Source organism: Astyanax mexicanus, chromosome 4, assembly GCF_023375975.1.
Source record: "Astyanax mexicanus isolate ESR-SI-001 chromosome 4, AstMex3_surface, whole genome shotgun sequence".
NCBI lineage: Eukaryota > Metazoa > Chordata > Actinopteri > Characiformes > Acestrorhamphidae > Astyanax > Astyanax mexicanus.
The window spans coordinates 18,740,222-18,759,189 of NC_064411.1; the positions used below are offsets into that span (position 1 = coordinate 18,740,222).

General features: G+C 35.1%; 3 protein-coding genes across 10 annotated transcripts in view; 2 read left to right on the forward strand and 1 right to left on the reverse strand.

Annotated features, from left to right (window-relative positions):
• The window catches only part of LOC111197331 (NACHT, LRR and PYD domains-containing protein 12-like), a 686,367-nt gene that overhangs the window by 243,542 nt on the left and 423,857 nt on the right, over nucleotides 1-18,968 (forward strand). For 5 of the 6 annotated variants that reach the window (XM_049476987.1, XM_049476989.1, XM_049476988.1 and 2 more), the window contains 4 exons: nucleotides 937-1,110; nucleotides 8,699-8,872; nucleotides 10,650-10,696; nucleotides 15,736-16,587. The exons of the other annotated variant lie outside the window; for it this stretch is intronic. In XM_049476987.1, the coding sequence (XP_049332944.1) occupies nucleotides 937-1,110; nucleotides 8,699-8,872; nucleotides 10,650-10,696; nucleotides 15,736-16,346 (1,006 nt within the window). In that variant the 3' untranslated portion in view covers nucleotides 16,347-16,587. Of the gene's footprint in view, nucleotides 1-936; nucleotides 1,111-8,698; nucleotides 8,873-10,649; nucleotides 10,697-15,735; nucleotides 16,588-18,968 lie in introns of those variants that run through there. 6 annotated transcript variants of the gene reach the window in all.
• The window catches only part of LOC125801186 (zinc finger protein 665-like), a 316,241-nt gene that overhangs the window by 109,450 nt on the left and 187,823 nt on the right, over nucleotides 1-18,968 (forward strand). The window lies entirely within an intron of this gene.
• LOC125801441 (zinc finger protein 239-like) overlaps nucleotides 1-18,968 on the reverse strand; it is a 308,090-nt gene that overhangs the window by 68,018 nt on the left and 221,104 nt on the right. The window lies entirely within an intron of this gene.

The window sequence follows — 18,968 nt, forward strand, 5'->3', positions numbered from 1 at the left end:
AAACTAAATAACAGAAGGGTGTGCAAGGTTAGTCTGAGCAGGATGTTCTTTCCAGGTTGGCAAAGGGGAGGAGCCCAAAACATCTCTCCCTGTGCAGACTTTGCATGCCCTTTAATTTGTCATGGTACTGCATCTACAGACTAAATACCAAAAAGAGTAACTGTACTATTTTATGCACATTTCCTTTTTCTTTTAACTCTTATGTATGTATGTATGCATGTATGATCGATGCCCAAACATGTCTCTTCACTGAACGTTTTAGGGAAAATATAAAATGTCCGCATAAAAAATACAACATAGTTCATACATGAGCACAAAAGCACCACATATATGTTGTTACTTGCAGAAAAAATAACTGAATAAAAGGAAGAAGCTAGGTCCAGCATTCTCTGTGGTAAAGCACAACACACACTCTAGTTCTCTATGCTCTCAGAATAGCTACACACGTAAAAGGGCTGTGCATATAGTGTAAGGAGCTCTTAAAGTGACAGTGTACATATTAATGAATACTGGTTGTAAATATTTCCACCAGGCCATTTAAATGGTCTTTTCACTATTGTAAGCATGTGTGCAATAGCAAACACTTCCTTAGTCCAATCCAATTCACCATGCATTCTTTATTCCAGTGCCTCACGTTAGCTTTATCTCCCCTCAAACCTACAAGTGTATAATATTTTTTAAAATTACATCATTAATAATTGCATTTTACATTTCTTACATTCATTCTTCTTATTACATTTAAATATCCACTATAAAAACTTATGAAACTTATGAAAAACAAATGTAATTGCAGTTAATTACAAATCTTCTTATAAACATGATTAATCTGATTATATTTCATATTACATTACATTTAAAAAATCACTAAAATGTGTTATTTAAACATTGAAGTCATTGTAAGATCATTTGTGCTTGTGTTTATTCTTACATTTTCAGATTAGCTTTGTGTAATATAGGAAGGAAGACGTGTGAAAATCTGGAATCAGTTTTAAACCTGGAAAACTCCACCCTGAAAGAGCTGGACCTCAGTAACAACGACCTGCAGGATTCAGGAGTGGAGCTGCTCTCTGCTGGACTGAAGAGTTCACAATGTAAACTGCAGATTCTCAGGTCAGTGTTTCTGTGATTTTTCATTTGAAATTATTAGGGCTGTCAGCATTAAATCATTAACATACGCTGTTAAGTTGGAATCAGTAACGCGTTACTATTTTTTTAACCCAAGTTTTACTTCGGCACCAAGTTTGACCCCAACTTCTGCCGTAATCTGACCCGCCTCCACCCAACATGCAGATTTCTTTTCTGGTTAAACGACTGAAAGGCTTTAATGCGGTGTCCAGCTGTAACAATCCGGTTTAGCCTTCCAGCTCAGACCTGGATAGAGAGCTTTCTTGCTCTCTCTCCATCTCTCTGTTTCTTTTTGTCTCTCCGTTTGTGCCAAAAGTTTTACACTAAAAAATAAAATCTGCAATCAAAATGTTAGGAATCAAAAGCAAAAATTGTATGTTGCAAATTCAAAAGAGATAAAATATATAGCAAATATATATTATTAAATATACTTGGTTACTTTATATTAGTTTGGATTTTGCCAGTCTTTGCTTTTATTTTTGTGTTTTTATGAATTTTTTGTGGAGTTTTTTATTTTTCTGTTAAAGACTTTTGCTTCTGGAATCTCTCCTTTGCTTCTGCTTTAGTTTTTTTCTTCTGAGTTTTGGCACACTTTTCGCTGAGTAGGTAACTCACTAGTTCACTGACTAGGATACTCACTAGTTCACTAATTAGGTAATTAGCTAACTCACTAGCTCACTGAGTAGGTAACTAGCTAACTCACTAGCTCACTGAATAGGTAACTGTCTAATTCACTAGTTCACTGACTAAGTAACTATCATACTTTGTGCATGAATATTTAGCACATCTCGCTAATGTGAGCTTGGAGTGAAACAGAGAATAATATAACATAAAATAACATTAAACAGAACGTTTGTATGAAATTTAATTGTAAAAGTATCTGCTGCTGCTGTGCACTAGAAGCTGTTCGCTCTCCGTTTTTGGAAGGACGCTTGAAACTGGTGGGGTCAGTCTCAGACGAGGGTTCAGGGAACCCGTCAGTCCAGAACCAGCTGACCAATGGAGATTCAAGGGGCCTTCTTCTTAGCCCCGTCCACCCGTGAAAAGTGTGCCACAACTCAGAAGCAATAAACTAAAGCAAAAGCAAAGAAAAGATTCCAGAAGCAAAGGTTTTTAACAAAACAAAAAAAAATATCCACAGAAAATTCACAAAAATAAAAGCAAAGACTGGCAAAATCCAAACTGAAATAATTTTCAAATAACTGCAAAGGATAATAAAGTAACCAAGTATATTTAAAATACTTGGTTACCACCCCCCCCCCCCCCCCCCCCTCTTCGGAGGACCATTAAGACTTTATTCATATTAATACAAATTTCTGATAACTGAGGTCACTGTGCAGAGGGAGGACATAACGATGTGTATAGATACAAATAAACCAAATAGAAAAAAATATTTAGGGGAAGAGAAGAGAGAGAGAGAAAAAAAAACAAAAGAATAAGTTGTGCCCTTGAAAGAAAAAGAAAAAAAAATCATATAGTATGGCTTCCTATATGTTTCCATTTATCCATCCCTAACATAATAACACACAGAATAACAAAAAAAATAAATAAGTAAATAAAAATAGCTAAATGTCTTAAATGTTAAATGTGTTATGTGACTGTGTGCATGTGTGTGTGTGTAGGAACATTCATGTAGCGGTGATATATGGATGATGTGGTTATAGATATATAATGGATGTGTGTAGGTTATCTGTTAAAGACTGATGCAGTCACTGATGTAGGAGGTTGTTTAATGCTGACCAGCTTTTTATGTGTTCATGAGTTCTGTTTTTGAGAGATGCAGATATTTTTTTCCATTTCTATGTGTTCTGTGAGTGAGTTTTCCCATTGACTGATTGATTTTTTTTTTGGTGATTTTTTTCCTTGATTTCCAGTTTGTGAGAATTGTTTTTTTGGCGATGGTTAGCACCACCAAAAGTGCTCTGCTTTCCTCCTGGTTTAGGTTTGTGGTTCATGTGTCACCAAGCAGGCAGAGTGATGGGGATGGAGAGATTGGCTGTTTAAATAGTGGAGTTAGCCGAGTTATAACAAGCTGCCAGAAGTGTTTGATTGGTGGGCAGTACCATAGAGCATGTATGTAATTGTCTGGAGTGTTTAGTGAGCAGTGTATGCAGATTTCTGAATCTCCTTGTCCCATTTTATGTAACTTTTGCTTAGTGTAGTGAACCCTGTGAATTACTTTATATTGTATAAGGTGGAGGTTAGTATTGTTAGTCATGGTGAATGTGTTTTCCATAATGTTTCTCCAGAAATCAGCATTGGGGGTAATTAAGATATCTTCTTCCCATTTTTTATTGGGATAGCGACTGTTTGGTCTAATTTGAATAAAAGCCTATATATTTTTGATAGAATTTTGTCTGAAGAAGAGACATTAAGGAATTCTGAAATTGGTGGGCTAAGTTCTAGTATTGGGTAATCTTTGATTTTTGAGTTTAACATAGATCTAAGTTGGCGATATTCCAAAAACTTGTTCCTATCAATGCTATATTTCTGGGTTGTATGTGAGAAAGTAGCCGAGTTATTGTTGTGTAGAACGTGGTGTAAATGTGTAATACCTTTTTCTTTCCATTTTTCTAGTTTGGGTTTTTTTTGGTGGCGGGAAGTCGGGTTTGTGCCATATGCGTGAGTATTTAGTGGGTGGAAGTCTAGTGTTTGTGTTCTTGTGAATTTTCCACCAAACTGTCAGAGTCGATGATATCATTGGGTTTTTGAAACAAGGGTGGCGATTGATTGCTGTGCTAATAAATGGTAAGTCTGAGATTTGTATTTCAATAATTGATGTTCGTTCTACTTCTCTCAATATTTCATCAGTTTGATTTGGTTTTATCCATTTAATAATGTACTTTTATTGGTTTGCAGAGAGGTATTGTTGGAAATTTGAAGCTTCTAGGCCTCCCTGAGTTCTTTGTTTTTGTAATGTGGTTAATTTGATTCTGGGTGGTTTATTTTTCCAGTAGAATTTAGAGATGATTGTGTCTAATGTTTTAAACCAGGTATGTGGAGGTTGGATGGGAATCCTTGAGAAGAGATAGTTTAATTTAGGTAATATTGTCATTTTGATTGTGGATATTGGTAGGATAGTGGTAGGTTCATCCAGCGTTGGATATCATTGTTGATGGTTGTGAGTAGTGGTCTAAAGTTAAGTGTGTGCAGCTCAGACAGCTGGGTGGAAACTTTAATGCCCAGGTATGTGATGTGTTCAGTGCACATAGGGATAGGGAGTGACTGAACTGCTGTGTCTGATAAGTTCATGTTAAATGGTAGAACGGTGGATTTAGACCAGTTAATGGAGTAATCTGAGATTTTATAGAATGTTTTAATTATTTGTGTAGTCTGAGGAATTGAGGAGAGTGGGTTTTGTAGAAATAGTAGAATATCATCTGCATAAAGGCTCATTTTTGTTCGGTAATGTGGGTATGGATACCTTTTGATATTTGGGCATTGTCGTATAGCTGCTGCTAATGGTTCTATGAAAATAGAGAACAGCAGAGGAGAGAGTGGGCATCCTTGCCTAGTTCCTCTGTGCAGTGTAAAATTCTGTGATATTAGTCCGTTAGTATTGACTGCATATGTAGTGTAGTGAAAAGGAATTTCCAGTTAACCTTATTGAAAGCCTTCTCTGCATCTAAAGTGACTATTGCAGTTTTTGACTTATGGACTGTTGTGTGATGTATCAGATTGAGTAGTCTGCGCATGTTGGTAACTGATTGTCTGCCTTTGATGAAGCCGGTCTAATCAGGATGTATGAGGGGTGGGATAACCGTTTCCAGTCCGGTAGCTAATGTCTTACTTATTAGCTTTGTGTCTGTGTTAATTAGTGACAGTGGCTGGATGGTAAGGTAGAATCTTTGTAGGTTTAAGATGGAGTGATATTGTAGCTGTATTAATGTTGGTAGTCTCTTATTGTGTTTAATTTCTGCTGTTACTCTACTGAACATTGGGCCAAATATTGACCAGAAGTGCTTGTAGAATTCTGCGGTAAAGCCATCTGGTCCTGGTGCTTTGTGGTGATCTGAGCTTATAATGATTTGTTTCTGATAGATGTGTTTCTTGTAGTAAACAAATGTCTGCCTTTAGTGAATTGAGATGGTTTAGTACCTTGGCTTGCTTAATCTGTGTCCCGATACCACGAATGTTCTAGTTTATAAATTTAAGTGAAGACATGTTGTGATGTACAGATTAATAATGTTTATCAATGATATGATATGAGTGTGCAGATGTTTGAGGATATTTTCTGGTGTGTGTAGGATGGAGTGAAAACAAAAATGCATTTTTCGGATCTGGGATATATAGTAGTAATAAAATAGAGGTTGTGCAAAGAGAGAGTACAGAAAGGAGTGATTAAATGCAAACAAAGTAGAAGAGACATAACATAAGATAAAAAGTGTTGGATTTGGTGTGACATACATGTTATGACATTGAGACGTTGCATGCATTAAGTTATTGCTAAGTGGTTCCTTGTGATTTTTATGAGATTTTGTGAACGGATTAATGTGCATGCATTAGTATATTTGCGGGTGGATGGATGGATGGATGAGGTGGCATGAAGAGTTTTAATAAACAAGTAAATATTAACAAAATAATAAATATAGAATCATAAACAACGTCCTTTGGTTTATCTTGCACATGTTTAAAAATGAACATTATAAATATAATTTTTGTTATTTTTTTACATTTTAGAGTAAAATTCTGATTTCCGCAACATGTCCGTATTAGAATTTCAGTACATTGTTTGGAAATTTTAATATTTAAACATTTAAAACAAAAAAACTTAAATGCATTTCATACTATAAACACTTTTAGTAAATAAACAAACAAAATTACATTGAAAAGTAAAAACAATAAAATTAATAAAGAAAAGGAATGTGTCCAACACTAATTTTCTCATCCTCTGCAACAATTTTCAATCATTGTTTAAATCCACAAGGAACTTACATTTTCAAGGCGTTTTCAACATTAGGGAAGACATTGGTCATAACACTCAAGATGGCTACCATGTAAGCAGTTCTTCTCATATGTTTCTGGATAAAAGTTAAAAGATCATCAACTTTTTCATTGTCATTACCGATATATCAATATAAGTTTTGAGCCTACAGTTTGAAGTTACAGTCTGTATTTTAGATTATAATATAGTATATTATGGTCTAAATGGACACTGTATGTGAAAATTTATACAGCCCTCTTGGTGCCTTTACAGTCAGCATAAAAGTTTAAAGTCACTCATCCTCCGCAACTGAATTCTCACTTACCGCTACATTTCAATACCTGTTGCGATAATGAGATGCACTGTTTCGGTAATGAGAATTTGATTAGGAAGCATAATACAGATGCCTTTTTACTTCCTGATTGTCAGAACATGAGCGTTACCCTGAACATTTTCTCCAGTAGACCATTCTAACTTAGCTATTGCAAACCACCAGTAGAGGTCATCTAATCTGGCCTGAAACTAAATCTAATTCCGTACACAGAATTAGATGTTAGACCACATAACCAGAGAGCTTTTTTCCATCTTTGATATATTTTATTGTAATGTGCGATGTGTATTTGTTTACAGGCAGGTAGCTATTGAGAAAAGAATGGCAGCAGCAAAAGCAAGGCTGTCAAAGTTTAGGGAGAACATTTATAGCAAGAATTACAACATTTAGAGAAACACACACACATACTCAACGACACAGACAGTTGTTCCAGTTGGAGTTACTTTCACATGATATTATTTGTGTACAGTCCATTCTAAGGAATTGAACAAAAACGAATGGATATCATAATTTTATATTTGACATTTCCATTGGAAAAATAAAGACAACACGTGATCTGACCAAAAAGTACCATGACGAAAAGAAAAGGCAATGGAGGAAAAAAAGTCAGCCAGATATTACAGCACTGACATATGCCTGACATATGGGCAAAACACAAAAAAACTACGTAAATGACTAAAAATTTAAAGTTTGGTCTTAGTAGGCATACAATGCTGGATGGTGCATAAAGATAGACAAGATTTCAGAGTTTCTGAGAGGTCTTTCTTTGACATTTGTTGAATGGTTTCCAATAGTTAAATGAGCTGTTTTATTAATGAAGGTGCTGTAGTCTACATGAAAGATTCTTTTGATATACAAATGTTTGCATTGTAAATTGTCTTAAATAATATGAAATGTTCTTGAAAGTAAACATTATTTTCATAATGTAGCAGTGTGTGTAAGTGTAAGCTAATAAGTCTTCCTAAACCCTTGCTTAACTGTGAATGAACTGAACTTTGATAAAAAATAAAATGTGCATTTTTATCATATATTAGATGTCATATCACACCGGGTAATGATATTTTTTTCTGGACTTCATCTATAAAATGCTAATAAAATGGAACAAATGTTCTGAAAATAATATTCATAGGAAGTTTAGACCTTAATCTTAAATCCTCAAAAGGAAATTTGTCGTTAAATGCATTTTGAAAATGTTCATACTGGATGTCCTCTGAATCCGGATTTTGTGAGAATGACTTAGAGTAAGTGGGAGTGGAAGAAAGAGAAAGAACGAGAGAGAAAGGAAAGTTTAGGGGAAATATATATATACATTATGGATCAATTTTATGAGGTTATTTGAATATTGACCGCATGAGAGAGAGAGACAGAGAGTGCAGAAACGAAAGCGCTCGGGGGAGAGAGAGAGAGAGAGAGAGACCGCTTTTTAGTTACAGTTAAAGAAATTTAGAACAGCCAGGCAGTTATGTTTTTGTCACGATATAGCTGTCCATCAACATAAAGTTTGTTGATGGCGACAACGCTTTTTCCCTTCTTTTATGAGTTCTTTCCTCAGCAAACAGTTTTCTGCGTCTGTCAAGGATTTCACGAGGGAATGGGTCGTTAATTCCCGTTCCCTTCCTTTGCTCATGATGAGCTCTTTATATTTATAATGCTCGACCTTAGCGTAACATTTTGATTGCAGATTTAATGTTTTTGCGTAAAACTTTTGGCACAAAATTCACTCCACAAAATATCCACTATAAAAACTTGTGTCTTATGAAAAACAAGTGCGATTAATCACAGAATTTTGGCAGGTTTAATTGGATTGCATTTTTTAATCGATTGACACCACTAGAAATTCATGTATAAATGTGTAAATATTCAGGTGTTTACCCTGATGATAACAAATCACACAAGAAAAAGTGTTTAACGAAAGTCAGAGTATAACAGACAAACAAATACGAGTCTTCTGCAATCGTCTTAAAAATGTCCAGCTTGAATGAACATTTGAGATATATCACACATTGATTACAAAATTGTGATGCACGAGCAAAAACAATTTTAGCAAAAGTTAATATGAACTCAATTCTTTGGTCCACATCAATGCTAATGCCGTATTCACAGAGATGCTTACTGTTGAGGTTTGGGTTTCATGTTAATCTGTGTCAACTGTGTTAAGAAACTTTAGTTTTCTATAGATATTTTTTTCAGATTTTGTAGTGTTATTTTTTTTTTAAAAGAGACTAATATCAAAGTGCATTATCTTCCTCAGTCTGCTATGTTGTCTTTCTTTCTTGTTTTCTGTCACTCACTCACACATTCTCTTGCTCTGTCTGCAGATTATCTGGTTGTATGATCACCGAGAAAGGCTGTTGTTCTCTGGCTTCAGCTCTAATTTCAAACCCCTCCCACCTGAAAGAGCTGGATCTGACCTACAACCACCCAGGAGAGTCAGGAGTGAAGCTGCTTTCTGCCAGACTGGAGGATCCACACTGCAAACTGGAGAAACTCGGGTAGGTCTGAACTGATAATTATGTTATCAACTTATTGTAAGATAAATATTGTTGTAAATGTTGTACATTTTTATCACTCTCGATATTGCCTGTGCTCTTTCCTGTGTATATGCTGTGCCTCACAGGAAAGCAAAGTGTTGAGAAAGTTAGGGGTTAATGCTGTGACACATTGCATTGTGGGACCTGTAGTAAATCTAGTTGTAGTCACCAGGTAAACATGGTGGAGCAGCATGTAACCTTCATTCTGTCATTCTGTTTTATTTTTGTTTACACAGCCACTGTTAATTGTTTATGCTCAAGCTATCTGCACTGAATTCCAAGTACTTCACTGTAATTCTGTTTTGGCTCATCTTTCTGTTGGTAAAAAGAACCAAGGTTTAGTTTTTACTCCAGAACAGGTGGAAAACTTCAGTGATGGAGAGCTGCCCTGAGCATCGAGTCAGGAGAAAAGTTACAAGATAAAAACTGATCCCCACTAACTTTATACACACTGAGAGTCAAGCACCCCAGAAACCAGGCCATGTCTTTATGGTAAAAATAATCAGTGACTGCAAAACCAGAATCCTTTCTGAACACTTAGGGCCATAACCTACACCCTGTGCAAGGTGCTCTTGATGCTTATTGCTATCTTACTCCCACCAACAGTGTTCTTTCATGCTCTTCACCTGTCTTGTTTAAACAGCAACGGTGATTTTGAATATATCTACGCCGATGAAAAACATTGGTCAATTCCAGGTAGCTGCGCCATTTAAATAGCAATACGCCAAAGTCAGACCGCACCTGGATCTTAAAGGGAATGGCAAGTGACATGGTGATTGGTTTATTTCACAATACATGCTTTTTGCACCTTTTGAGCCTCTTTGGAGCAACTTTTCCTATCGTAAAGACACAGTGACACACCCTAAATCAAGCTGCATGGTGCACGGCTGACAGCTCACGTACAGATCACTAAAATAGAGCCCTTAATTTCTAAAGAGATCCCATTAATGTGATTGAGTTGGGTTGTTGGCTTTATTTTAAAATGTTGCCTTTGTTACATTTTAAATTTTTGAAGTTTTCTAATGACCGGTGACATAAAATTAATTTTAAATCATGATAAAATAATTTTTGCACAATAATTCCATGAAAAATGTATGGTCCAATAAAAACTGTTGTTGTGACAGGAGTACACTCGGGTATGAATATGAATGCAAAAAACATACTTTAGTAAAGTTTAACCCTTTTCTGCAAGCCCACAAGAAACCATTTTATCTTATCTAGGAGATCCTTTTCACCCAGTTTCTTTCTTATTATTGAATCATTAACACTGATCTTAACTGAGGCGAGTGAGATCCTGCAGTTCTTTAAATGTTGTTCTGGGTTCTTCCTGGATGAGTTGTTCATGCCCTTTTGGAGAAATTTCTGTAGCTCAGTCACTCCTGGGAACTTTAACTACTGTGCCATGTTTCTCCATTTGTGAATAAAAGCTCTAATAAAAATAATACTACATATCGTGCATATAAAGCAGAATAAGATACGGCAAGTATTAAAACTTTATACATGCAGACAAAAATATATTTAGAGAAGTAAGAGTTAATCTTCCTTAATCTTCCGTTTTTAATCTGATTTTATGCAGTGTGCATTGCAGTTCCGTACTTTACCACATGAGGTCACTAATTTCCACTCTCTCAAATATTCACTCGTTTTCTACAAAGTATTTCTTTATAAATCAGTTTCTAAAAATCTCACACTGTGCTGATGTGTGTGTGTGTGTGTGTGTGTGTGTGTGTGTGTTTAGAGTGGAACATGGAGGGAAGATCAGAATCAAACCTGGATTAAAAAAATGTAAGCTCTCTCTCTCTCTCTCTCACACACACACACTATACACACACAAACACACACACACAACATAAAAACACTACACACACACACACACATACACTACATACAAACAATACACACAAACACACACACACATTACACACACACACACTACATACACACCCAAACACACACACTATATACACCCAATACAAACACTACACACACGTACACTACATACACACAATACAAGCACACTCAAACACTACATACACACACATACACTACACACACATTCATTATAACACTACACACACATAAAAAATAAAACACTACACACACTAAATATAACACTACACGCACTAAATTAACACTACACACACAGTAAATATAACACTACACACACTAAATTAACAACACACACACACTAAATATAACACTACATACACTAATATAACACTACACACACTAAACATACCACTACAGATACACTACACACAATACACACTACATACACACATTACACACCCAAATACACACAATACAAGCACACTCATACACACTACATACACACACATTCAGTACATACACGTTAATTATAACACTACACACACACTAAATTAACACTACACACACACTAAATATAACACTACACATTAGGGATGCAACAGTACAGTGTGGCCATGGTTTGGTTCGTATCGCGGTTCTTGGGCCACGGTTTCGGTTCTGTTTTGATATATATTAATATTATCTAGCTCCAACATGCAGCACGTTTTTAGCCCTTTCTATTTCAAATCAACAAGGTGCTCCTACACACACAGAGCCAATTAATAAAGGCACAGATTAATTCAAATCACAATATCTATTATAAAAAAGGAGCACTTATTCTTACCATTAATCAAAAACAGGTAACTGAATCACACTGTGCTTTATCTACTGACTGTCTTTTACCTTGGTTATCAAACTCAACGCTGAAGCCAAAATGTCCCGAACAGCGGATTTATAAGATGACGGCGCCTCTTCAAATATCCTTTTCTGCGTTTAGCGTTTACTGGCCCTGATCACGCAGCTGAGAAAGTTTTGTTTAATTAGTCCTCAAATCTTCAGCGTTTGCCTTCAGAGCTGATTTGCTCCGATAGAAGTAATATATAAAAAACTATCAACTATCAACATTTACTGTTGTTAGAAAAAAATATGCATGCAATGTCTGCATTATATACATAGTACAAAAACTGATCAGTTATCACCTAATATTTAAAATAATATAACAGTATTGGTTATTATTATTATGTAATGTATGCCAATTCTTTTGTATATTTACATTTTTCCACTCTTTTTAAAAAAAAACATTGGTTCCTGCGCTTTTATTTTTTATTTTTTTACTGAGAACACTTCTTTCTACTGAGAGAATGTAACTACGTTTCCTAGAGATTTTTGGCAGAAGTTAATATAAACGTCAGGACATGTGGTCTTACTGTGAACTACATATGAACAGAAGTCAGGTTAGATCAGTGTTTCTTAACCCTGTTCTTACATATTCTACTGCATATTAACACTGTTCTGCATATTCTACAGCTTCCTCTGTTTAAAGGCACTTTAATAAAGTAAGTGGTGGTATGATGTGTCTAATAAACTGCTGAATATACATAATGATTAATTTAGGATCCATAGGGGGCTAAGAGATTTTAACAGGTTAACTCAATAAATGATTGTTTATTAGCTGATCAGTTGGATCTGATGGAAAACACAGTTTTAGGGCAGTGATGATCAGGGTTAAGAAACTGCTTTAAACTACCAACATTACCCAGTGTTGTACTAAATTCTGTCTATCCTCTACATCCAGCTTCTAGCTAACTGCAATCCTAAATTAATAAACAGTTTGAAAATGTAATAGTGATTAGCTGATCAGGTACAGGGCAAGTTGAACATTACGTAGATAGTTTTTTTTTCTTTAATCTTGACTCCCAATCTAGGTAATTCCAAAGTTAAGCTAACTCACTAACACAGCTGCAGTTTATTAATCACAGTGGGGTTAAACTGTGTGCTGATTCAGAGACGTGTATTTTTAACCAGCTATCAGAAATAATATCATCACAGTTTACATGATTAGATACCGTTACCTTTCTTTTAGAAAAAAAAATCACCATATATCCATATCTTAAAATCAGCAGCAGCCGATCCCGCTGCTAAATCTCACAGCAATAGCACAGCTGAGCTGAGCGAAACAATATCATTTTTGGGGGGACAAATCCACCTGTTTCTAATATCCCCCCCCGGTTCCTACGCCAATGGTTATAGGCATTCTGCTGTTTGAGAATTTTAACAGATGCTTATTCTCACTCAAATGCTGGAGTTTTAGAAACAAAGAATTAAAAGAGGAAAGCACTTTGACTGAACAGGAATTTATTTTATTTTACAAACATTTGAAATACACCGAAATATAAAGCTATATGTTAGCGTTCGTTTCTTATCACCAGGACAGATTTATTAAAATATAAAATATATTAATTCGTTAACTAAAATCTCGTCCAGCGCTCTAAAAAGCTGCAGGCACACGTAGCGAAGTTTGGCCGCGTCCGCACGGCGTGGGATTACCTCTGTTTTCTTAAAGAAAATTTGTTTTTATAAATAACCACAGATCAAGTGTAGTTTAAACTGCAAAGCCATGATATAAAACTCAATATAAAAACACCACTGTCATATAACCAAGAGAGACATCAGGCAAAATGCACTTCTCCCCTCTCTCTTTCTCTCTCTCTTTCTCTCTCTGTCTCTCTGACTCTCTCTCTCTTTCTTTCTCTCTCTTTCGAAACTGAATTCAGAGCGACGCTTCAAATAATATAAAACTCAGTTCAGTTAACTAAAATAAGTTGAGTGCGGAAAAGTTAATTAAATATTGTCAAATATAAATAATAGCTTGAGGTTTTGGTGATCTATTTCCATGTTTTGAAACTGAAACTTTTATTACTATCAGGCTTTTTATTCAGAAAGCCTGTGGTTGTTTTCAATTAGTTTTTTTAATGAGTTTATATTTTATATTACTTATTTATTTTATTTATTTGTATTATTTTATTTATCAAAATAGTTTATATAAATAACTATATCATATATATTTTTTTTTCTCCCATGATTCCCATGTTCTTAGTTTATTAATATTAATTTTATAATATCTTATTATTTTTATCATTTTTTTTTCACTACTACTATTACTATTACTTTATTCATAAGATATAAATTCTTTACTTTTTATGATCTTTTTAAAATGTCCTATTTTTCCTTTTTTACGTATATATTTTATTCGTCTAGAGTAAATGTCAGTTTTTATTTCTATTTTTTTGAATATATTTTTATCTGTTTTAAACTGTAAATGCTCAGCTGCATTGTAAATAAGAATCCCCCTCCAGTGTAAATAATGGTTGATTGCTTGATTAATATTCAGTGTTGCAAACCCAGTTTTTACATAAACAATAAAGAGAATAGAGAATAAAATAACATTACTCTTCTCTTATATGAGCTGCTGGTGAATCTTCACAGTGTGACGGCGCAGTCCCCCAGCACGCGCTCAGCAGCCCCTCCCCCTGGCCATGGGCGGGGCATGTACAGCGGGAGAGCGTTTGTTCACTCTGTTAGTGCGCACCCAAATACCACCGTCCATCCGGGTGTATCAAACCAAACAGACCAAACCGAACGATTCAATAAAATACAGAGAACTGTCGCATCCCTAATACACACTAAATATAACACTAAATATATCACTACACACACTAAATATAACACTAAATATAACACTACACACTAAATATATCACTAAATATAACACTAAATGTAACACTACACACACACTAAATATATCACTAAATATAACACTAAATATATCACTACACACACTAAATATAACACTACACACTAAATATATCACTAAATATAACACTACACACACTAAATACAACACTAAATATAACACTAAATATAACACTACACACACTAAATATAACATTACACACACTAAATAAAACACTAAATATAACACTACACACTAAATATAACACTACACACACTAAATATAACAACACTACACACTACATATATCACTACGTACACTAAATATAACACTAAATATAACACTACACACTAAATATAACACTAAATGTAACACTAAATATATCACTACACACACTAAATATAACACTAAATATAACACTACACACTAAATATAACACTAAATGTAACACTAAATATAACACTACACACTAAATATATCACTACACACACACTAAATATAACACTACACACACTAAATATAACACTACACACTAAATATATCACTACACACACTAAATATAACACTACACACTAAATATAACACTAAATATAACAACACTACACTAAATATATCACTACACACTGAATATAACACTGCACACACTGAATTTAACACTACACACACTAAATATATCACTAAATATAACACTACACACTAAATATAACACTAAATATAACACTACACACTAAATATAACACTAAATATAACACTACACACAGTAAATATAACACTACACACTAAATATATCACTAAATATAACACTAAATATAACACTACACACACTAAATATAACACTAAATATAACACTAAATATAACACTACACACACTAAATACAACACTAAATATAACACTAAATATAACACTACACACACTAAATAAAACACTAAATATAACACTACACACTAAATATAACACTACACAAACTAAATATAACACTACACACTACATATATCACTACGTACACTAAATATAACACTAAATATAACAACACTACACACTAAATATAACACTACACACACTAAATATAACACTAAATATAACACTACACACACTAAATATAACACTAAATATAACACTACACACTAAATATATCACTACACACACACTAAATATAACACTACACACTAAATATATCACTACACACTGAATATAACACTGCACACACTGAATTTAACACTACACACACTAAATATATCACTACACACACTAAATACACTCTGTGTGTGTTGTTGTGTTCAGGGTTCTGTGATTTCACTCTGGATCTGAACACAGCGCAGTGTAATCTCTCTCTGAGTGAGGAGAACAGGAGGGTGGAGTTTAGAGAGGAGCTGCAGTCGTATCCTGATCATCCAGAGAGATTTGATTGGTGGCCGCAGGTTCTGAGTAGAGAGAGAGTTACTGGTGTTACTGGACGCTGTTACTGGGAGGCTGAGTGGAGTGGGGTGAGAGCTGAAGTAGCTCTGAGTTATAAAACCATCAGCAGGAAAGGAAGAGGATCAGACTGTTGGTTTGGAGGGAATATAAACTCCTGGAGTCTGATCTGCTCTGATAACAGTTACTCTGTTCATCACAATAATAACAGAACTGATCTCTCCACTCCTCCCTCCGGCTGTAGGAGAGTAGGAGTGTATGTGGACTGTCCCTCCGGCACTCTGTCCTTCTACAGAGTCTCCTCTGATACACACACACCCTCACAAACACACACACACTCACCCTCACACACACTCTCACACACACCCTCACACACTCTCACACACTTACACACATTCTACACCACCTTCACTCAGCCCCTCTATGCAGGGTTTAGGGTTTATTCTGGCTCCTCAGTGCGTCTGTGTAAGATAGAATAACCCTGTGTGTAACAGAGATTCGATGTGTGTGTGTGTGTGTGTGTGTGTGTAGGAGGGAGAATGTGTGTATAAATATAAGTATGTAAATATTTTATATAGATGATTTTGTAATTTTTTTTTGTAATTTTTTATTTTAATTACTGTTATCTTTATTCACTACTGTTATTATTGTTAAGTATTGTTTTATTTTATTGTAAAATAGGTTCATATTAATAAAGCTAAATAAATGAAGAAAGGTGAAGAGGAGTCTGATGATTTTTTGTGTGTTTGGTTTGTGTGGTCAGATTATGGTGGAAGTTGGAGTCGAGTTTGGTGGTGTAATTAACATTTCTGTTTTTTGGTCTTTTGCTTGTTGTAGTTTCTTGTCTTGTCTCATCTTGTTTTGTCTTGTCCATGACACCATCTGTCCCTCAACAAAGCTGCAGTACCGTTCACTGAAGTCCTGCGTCATTCTGTAGTCCTCGTACGGCTTCCATGTCTAAGCGTTTTTCCTCTATGAGGAAAATGTATGAGCTTTTTAAAAACTGTCCTCTATCACATTCTGTAGTAAATAAATATGTTCAGACCCCTTTACGTTTTATTCTGTGTACATTTACCTCCTAAACATCACTGGATCCTCTGAATTACGAGATCGTTAAAGAGTTGTAATGAGAAAAATTTGCTTTAATTTTTTTTCTCTAAAAATTAGAGAAGTTAGCTTTAAGCTAATGCTACAGTGCAGCTGCAGAGATCGGCAGGGAACCAGCCAGCGAACTTTGGCCATATATTTAGGCAAGGCAAGGCAAGGCAAGTTTATTTTAATAGCACCTTTCATACACAACGGTCATTCAAAGTGCTTTACAAATTAGAAAATACACAGAGAAATCAAATAGAAAAATAAAAAAAAAAACATGTAAAAGATTAACAGTAAAAATGGAAATAAAAACTAAAATAAGAATAAAGCATGATTGATTAAAACATGATTAAAACAAAGAGAATTAAATTAAAAACATGTTAAAGAACAACAAGGAATTAATAAGAATAAAGCATGAATAAAACATAATATAAAAGTGCCGTTACAGAATAAAAGTGGGCGGAGCTGCAGTGTTTTAAGCTGAGCTGAAAGCCTGATCTAACATGTAGGTTTTCAGTCTGGATTTAAACATGTTTAGTGTTGGAGCTCTTCTAATGCTCTCTGTTAACTGGTTCCATTTAAGAGCAGCGTAGTAGCTAAACGCTGCCTCTCCGTGTTTAGTTTTTACTTTAGGCAGCTCTAACTGAGCAGTTCCTGATGATCTGAGAGTTCTGCTCGGCTCATACTGCTGGAGCACATCAGATAAATATGCTGGTCCTGCACCATTAACACATTTATAGACCAGTAACAGAACCTTAAAGTCTATTCTGTAACATACTGGTATCCAGTGTAGGGATTTAAGGATGGGGGTGATGTGCTCCCTTCTTTTACTTCTAGTCAAAACTCTGGCTGCTGAATTCTGAATCAGCTGAAGCTGTTTGATGGTCTTTTTTGGGAGTCCAGTTAGGAGTCCATTACAGTAATCAATCCTACTAGAAATAAAGGCGTGGATGAGTTTCTCCAGGTCTGATTTAGACAGAAAATCTCTGATCTTATTGATGTTCTTGAGGTGATAAAATGCTGATTTGGTGACTGCTTTGACATGACTGTTAAAAGTGAGATCAGAGTCCATTTGTACACCAAGATTACGCACTAGTTCTTTAGATTTCAGGCATTTTGAATCCAGATAGGCAGCTAGTCTGTGCCTCTCATTACTATTCCCAAATAAAATAATCTCTGTTTTATCTTTATTTAATTGCAGAAAGTTCTGTCCCATCCATTTATTTATCTGCTCAAGGCGTTTACACAGTGAGTCAATGGGACCATAGTTGTTTGGGCAGAGGGCCATGTAGATCTGAGTGTCATCTGCATAGCTGTGGTAAGATATCCCATAGTCACGCATGATTTCCCCCAGAGGAATCATATATAAATTAAATAAGAGTGGCCCAAGAATTGAACCCTGGGGTACACCACAGGTCACTGGCACAGTCTCAGAAACATTATTTTCCATTTCCACAAAGTATTTCCTTCCTTGAAGGTATGAACTGAACCATTTTAGGACAGTTCCAGAAAGTCCAACCCGGTTCTCAAGTCTATCTATGAGAATGTTGTGGTCAATGGTGTCAAAAGCAGCACTGAGATCCAGCAGTAGTAGAATAGACATTTTTCCTGAGTCTGTGTTTAAGCGAATGTCATTGATAACCTTAATAAGCGCAGTCTCAGTACTATGATTGGGCCGGAAACCTGACTGAAATTGGTCTAGACAGTTATTTATGGACAGAAAGTGCATAACTTGCTTGAAGACAATTTTTTCAATTATTTTTCCAATGAATGGTAGATTAGAGATTGGTCTGTAATTGTTTAATAAGTTTGTATCTAAATTTTTCTTTTTTAAGAGAGGCTTCACAACGGCTGTTTTTAATGAATTTGGAAAATCACCCGACATGAGTGAGGTATTTACAATTTGAAGAATGTCTTCTGATATTGAGTAAAAAACATTCTTTAAAAACTTGGTTGGTAATGTATCAAGACTGCAGGTGGATGATTTGAGGTGACTCACTGTATCAATT